General features: G+C 38.8%; 1 protein-coding gene across 1 annotated transcript; it reads left to right on the top strand.

Annotated features, from left to right (window-relative positions):
- The first annotated feature begins 713 nt into the window (after nt 1-713).
- On the top strand, nt 714-2,580 carry LOC149244201 (UDP-glycosyltransferase 91C1-like). Its single transcript, XM_089367943.1, has one exon. It carries the CDS (start codon nt 844-846, stop codon nt 2,272-2,274), a length of 1,431 nt encoding a protein of 476 aa, XP_089224069.1. The 5' UTR covers nt 714-843; the 3' UTR covers nt 2,275-2,580.
- Nucleotides 2,581-6,366: the final 3,786 nt, after the last annotated feature.

Raw genomic sequence — 6,366 nt, 5'->3', positions numbered from 1 at the left:
ATTACCCTAATTAATATTATTTAATTAATATTAAATATTATATTTTTCCCAAATAAAAATAGCAAATTTAAATTTTATAATTTCACTTACAAAAAATTAAGTTTCTTTAATATTCTAAACTTAAATTCATACACCATAAATATTTAGACAAATATGAAAATATTTTTTTAACTCTTGAACGATTACAAAATATCGCCCTCCCACAACATAATAATGCCATGCAACTCAAAGACTAGGGAAGAATGGTAGTAGTTTCCCACAACATAATAATGCCGTGCAACTAAAAGCTTAAGGAAGAATGATTATGCCATGCAACTCAAAGACTAGGGAAGAATGGTAGTAGTTTCCCACAACATAATAATGCCGTGCAACTAAAAGCTTAAGGAAGAATGATTACCGTGGGCAATTTTCCACAACATAATAATGCCATGCAACTCAAAGGGAAGAATGGTAGCTCGGCAATTTTCCTTATAAAGTCCTATTCCCTTTGAATGGTAGCTCCGAAATTTTCCTTATATAGTTCTATGTTGTTGAAGACCACTTCATTAAAAGCTTAGTAAAATTTTTGCTATATATGAAAATATTGTATCATTTACTACGCTACGCTTCATTTAGCTTTACCACATAAATATTACACCAAAAATAAGCAAAGTTGAACTAGTTTGTTGACTAACCAACTATCATTAATTCACAACGCATCTCCCCTAAGCAACACAATAATGTCATGCAACTTGAAACTTCAGGAAGAATGGTAGTTGTGTGCAATTTTCTCTATATTGTCCACGATTGACGAACCATAGGCTGCATCTCTCTACACCACCATACCAGATAGGAAGCTTTACAATGGACGGTCACAACAATGGCATCAAGAAGTTTCACTTCCTGCTATTCCCATGGTTGGCGCAGGGCCACATAAGTCCTTTCTTACAGCTCTCCAAGGCTCTCGCAATCCACGCCCACAAAGTCTCCTTCCTCTCCACCCCTGTTAACATTTCCAGAATCAGGCCGTCATTACAACCCCAGGACTGGTCGGGGCAGATCGATCTGCTGGAACTGCCTTTACCCCCCACGGAGGGACTGACTCCCGGCGCAGAATCTACAGCGGACATCCCGCCAGAAATGGCGTTTCCGCTTAAGAAAGCCATGGACGGCATGGAGAAGCCCTTCCGAAGTCTGCTGGACAAGCTCTCGCCGGATTATCTCGTCCACGACTTCGTGCAATATTGGGTGCAGAGCGCTGCTGCGGATATGAATATTCCAGCCATTCATTTGTCTATCTTCCCCCCAGCGAGCGTTGCCCATTTCGCACACCCTTCTAAATTTCAGAACCACGACATAACCGCCGAGGAGCTCGCGGCTCCGCCCCTCGGGTTTCCGTCCTCGGCGATCACATTCAAGCTATACGAAGCACGGGATCTTTTGGTCATGTACACAGGATTACCCGGCCACATACCTCCGGCCTATCGGTTCGCTAAATGCCTGGAAGGATGCATGGCGGTAATTCTGAAATCCTGCTTCGAATACGAAGACAAGTATATTAGTTACTTCCAGGATGCCATCGGAGTCCCCGTGCTTTCTGTGGGACCGCTCTTGCCAGCAGTCCACCCCGGCGCCAGTGCCAACAGCAGCGAGCGGTCTGATCTACTGGAATGGCTGGACCGGCAGAGGGCGGCGTCGGTCGTTTTTGTGTCGTTCGGCAGCGAGGCCTTTCTCTCGGAAGACCAAATCCACGAACTCGCGCTGGGCTTGGAGGCCAGTGGGATCCCGTTCCTCTGGTGTCTCCGTTTTCCACGGTATTTGGACAATGGCCGACGCGATCCGCTGGCGATCCTCCCCGAGGGATTCCAGATTCGAACCCAGGACAGAGGCCTCGTCGTGCAGGGCTGGGTACCACAGGTACGGATCCTGTCGCATTCATCCATCGGTGGGTTTCTTAGCCACGCAGGATGGAGCTCCATCATGGAATCACTGAGCTTCGGAATACCCGTCATCTTGCTCCCTCTTCGAATAGAGCAGGGCTTAAATGCCCGGCAAGTAGCTGCGGAATTGGAGGCGGGGATCGAAATAGAGAGGGGAGACGATGGCTCTTTTCTGAGAGAAAGCATATCGATAACAGTAACAAAGGCAATGGCGGGAGAGGAGGGCAAGAAGTTGAGATCGAAAGCTGCGAAGGCCCGTGATATTATAGCGGCCAATAAGCAGAGTAGTTACATCCATGATTTCCTTCAAAAGCTCGAACAGTTGACTGAAACCTACCAGAAGAAAAGATTGTAATGTTGTGTTGGCATATATGTACAAAACCATGTCAAATAATAATAAGGTTAGTATCTAAACAAGGTTAGGGAAGTCGGTGATTGGGATCATTAATGCTGCTACTAGTATTATCATAGAATTATCAGTGTTTTTGACGAGTTCTTGTAGAGAGTTTGAGGTTCTACTGCATTACCATGTTGTACCATGAATCTTTTTCAAATATTGAGCGCAATGATCAATTCAAGACGATAGAGTTACAAATATCGATTTGAAGGGTTTTTGCTGCCACAACAGATATGGATTCAATAAAGAATGTGTTTTCACGTATATGTATGTATATTAGCGAATATATCGTTTTCCTTCGTGTGTGAACTTCCGAACAAGTTATAAAAGATTCTATATTGAATATTAAATCTGTGTCTCTGCATCAGCGGCAGCTTTTCAATAATCCTCAATGTACTTGGAAAAGGACCGGACCTTCAGTTTGAATTGAAAATTCTTACATCGACGAGCCACGTTTCAGCATTTTACCTTCCGTTTGACGTGAGCATTCTTACATCCACGAGCCACGTTTCAACATTCTACATGCCTCTTGTTTAATTTAAAGTATTATCATTCATAACACGTCATTACCCATTCAAACTTTGCAAATTGGTAAAAATGAATTTATACGTTGGAGTTGTATTTAGTGCGATTTTTTTGGAGATTGAGATTCTGGTGACGGAATGTAGCTGAAAAAATTGAGCTTAAATCTTGATTTGTATCATTTAAAATGGTTTTTTAACTGCATATTTGGATTCAGCACCCTGAAAAACCCTTGGGCCACTTTGATTGTGCAGAAATTAGCTATCAAACTTGCCATTTCAATAAATTGCTGCTGGATTTTGACCAGAAAAACTCACCGAAAAAGCTTCCAAAAAATCTCTTTAAAAACAACTCAAAAAAGGTGTGTCTATTCAGAGCAACATCGAATTTTATAGAGAATTTATATTTAGAAATATGACTTCTGCTTTTAACATCTTTGACATTGACTTGCATGAAGAGAATAAAACGTAAGATAATGAAACACAAGAGGAATTTACGGAATTTGGAAAGGTGGGTTATTTATTTACGGAATTTAGAAAGGTGGGTTATTTATTTGTTTTATTAGTAGCGTTTATTTATCTTATTAGTCTTTATCAAGGTTATTATAGCAATAGATGTGTCTATTAACCATTATTATGTTGGAAGTATGATTGTGGTTACAACAAAACACAAGAAGTGTTATTAAATGGACATATTGCCAAAGTTGATGATTCCATTAAGCGGATGTTGTGAAACATACAGGGAGGATAAACCATGTCGTGAAACATACAAGGAGCATTGGTTTATCCAATTTCCAACAATCGGCCCCCAAATAATTAAGGTGACTTTTGGCTTTGATAACACTTGTTGGAATCACGATTGGTGAACACATACAGGGAGCACTCGCTTATCCAATATCCAACAAGCTCCCCTCAAGCCGAGTAAGGTGACTTTTGGCTTTGATACTTTGGTGGTGGAATCACGCTTGTAGTTAGACCAACAATTGTAGGTTTTAGTAAACATACAGGTTTTAGTAAACTAACACATCGCCAGAGTTCACGGATCGGAGGGTTGGTTTATCTGATGTCCAACATATTATTGCTTTACATAATAACCATTATTAGTTTAGGATTGACCAATGCAAGTTATAATGTTTAACTTTGCAAAATAAATATTTATTTTTCAATATTATTGAAAATTTTATTTTTCAAATATTTGATTGGACCATAAATTGAATGTCTTATTGTATTACAATGTTTGCACAATAAAATGCAATGTGGATAATTGATTCAAATTGCAACATTTGCACAATAAAATACTATGTGGATAACTACCTCCAAATTTTCTGCCATAACAACCTAAAGTTAAAATTGTAATATCCCCCATTAATGTAAATATTTATTTATTTTTACTGCAACCCAATAGACTATTACTATTTTTTAATTATAAACTATTTTTGGAATTTAGTTATGGTAGGATAAATTTTGCAGTTATGGGTAAATATTGTTTTACCAGGTAATTGGTTATGGAGACAGTTATATGTTCCAAAACTAAATCCTAGAGTATTTTTACTAAAAGGATCAAGAGGATAGAGGTATCTGAGATCAGGAGAAGAAAAGGAGACCATGCTGAAGGGTCAAGCAGTCTGTGATGGCTATGTTTGGTAAAGATCAGATAGCCAGTAAACATTAAGGTCTATCAGGAGAGAGAACTCCTGAATTGGCTATGTCATGTAAAGGTCAGGAAGCCTGTGATGGCTATGTTTGGTAAAGATCAGATAGCTAGTAAACATTAAGGTCTATGAGGGGAGAGAGAACTCCTGAATTCAGGAGTAGCACGGGGGAGATTTAACAAATCAGGAAGATCAGATAGCAAGTAAACATTAAGGTCTATGAGGAGAGAGAGAACCCCTAAATTCAGGAGTAGCACGGGGGAGATTTACCAAATCAGGTATTCAGGAGTAGCATGGGGGAGATTTACCGAATCAGGGAATCTCACCGCATGGAGGATTCAGTCCTGAACAACAACGTAAACAGATAAGTAAATAATTTCTGGAATAAGTTATTCTCTGAATTTTAGCTTGACTGATAAGTTGTGTTAAGAGATAATATCTGTAAATGACTGTTGAAAAGATTATAGACAGGGTTTCCTATTTCTTAAAGTATGACATAATTTTCTTATTATTTCTTTTATTCTAAATATTTCAAAGTAGAGCAATAATAGGAAAATTGAGGAAAACCCTCTTTATAATTGTGGAAGGAACTATCAAGGAATATCAGTAATATTATTATAGTAATTAGATGTCAAAATACATTTGGAAAATGACAAAATTCCTATAACATGAAGTAAAAAATTTGGAAAAGATAAGATTCCTGTAAACATTTCTAACTCAATATCAGGTAGAGTAAAACCTTTATTTGTACTTTATTTAAATCATAAGAAGCAGTTAAATTAGTCTCTCAACCGAAGGAATTTCTCCCAAACTAAAAAAAGAACAAATATGCTACAATTTGCATATTCAAATTGGTTCCCAATCATTTACATGCATTATAATCAAACTGATGAATAAAACATTATAATCAAACAGATGAATAAAAAACACATTAACTATTAAGGAAAGCCACATGGCTTCAAACAGAAAAACTTTAACTCACAAATAAATAAGCAGTTACAGTCCTCGCCAGATAGAAGGAATTGTCAAGCTGTTTTCTTCTCTCTTTTTTTAACAAACAGAAAGAATTTATGAAAATCGTAACTGAAACAATGCAAAACGAATTGAGGGTTAAACTTTGAGTCGCAATAAAGCTTTGTATAGAGCGCTAGAGTAAATTAAATACCCTGTGTAATTTAGAAAAGAACGAATTGAGGGTTAAACTCTGAGTCACAATAAAGCTCTCTATAAAGCGCTAGAGTAAATTAAAGAGATGGATAGAGAGTCGAACTCGACCAAAATTTTGGAGGAGTGCGGCTGCCGAGTGGAGGTGTGCTGCTAAAGACATCCAACCAGAGAACGCGGCAAAGGTCTGTCACCCTATAATCTAAGCACAGGTGCGTATCGTATTAATGGGGAAGTTTTTAACCAATGCATGTCGCCCAGGCCTTTATCATTCCACGTCTCCGCAAGCCAGCCTCCCCCTGAAGCGTCCCCATGCATGCTTGACCTTCATAGTTTTTACACCTCCTGCACATTCACTGACACCTCATGAGGAAGGGCTCTGCATGTTTTTCAGCCACGTTTCTCTCCACCTTATAGTTGCTAGCCCTCCGTCTGAAGCTATTATTTCACCACTGACCAAAGAGGAAAGTTTCTTCTGGAAAATCTCTTTTCCTAGTACCTGCGTACTCCTTACGCAGTGGGAGATTTTTCCTGGTTGCATTTGTCTGGTTGTGGGGTTTTTTTTTTTCCATTGTTTTCCTTTAGCACCCTGCCCTCGGCATGCCTGCGGCTCCAGGTTAGTCTTCTTGATACATTTTATCCTGTTTTTCCATAAAGAATTTTGTCTAAAAAAGAAACTCAGCTCTTACAAAATGGTTTAAATTCTGATTTGG

This window comes from Pinus tabuliformis, chromosome 8 (genome assembly GCF_031772625.1).
Source record: "Pinus tabuliformis cultivar Carrire ecotype Pingquan chromosome 8, CPIR1, whole genome shotgun sequence".
In the NCBI taxonomy this organism is placed as follows: Eukaryota; Viridiplantae; Streptophyta; class Pinopsida; order Pinales; family Pinaceae; genus Pinus; species Pinus tabuliformis.
Note: the sequence above shows the minus strand (reverse complement) of the source record. Positions and strands in the feature narration are given on the sequence as shown.

Bases quoted from the DNA above. Each gene is read 5' to 3' on its own strand.
- LOC149244201 (XM_089367943.1), top strand. From the start codon at position 844: ATGGACGGTCACAACAATGGCATCAAGAAGTTTCACTTCCTGCTATTC.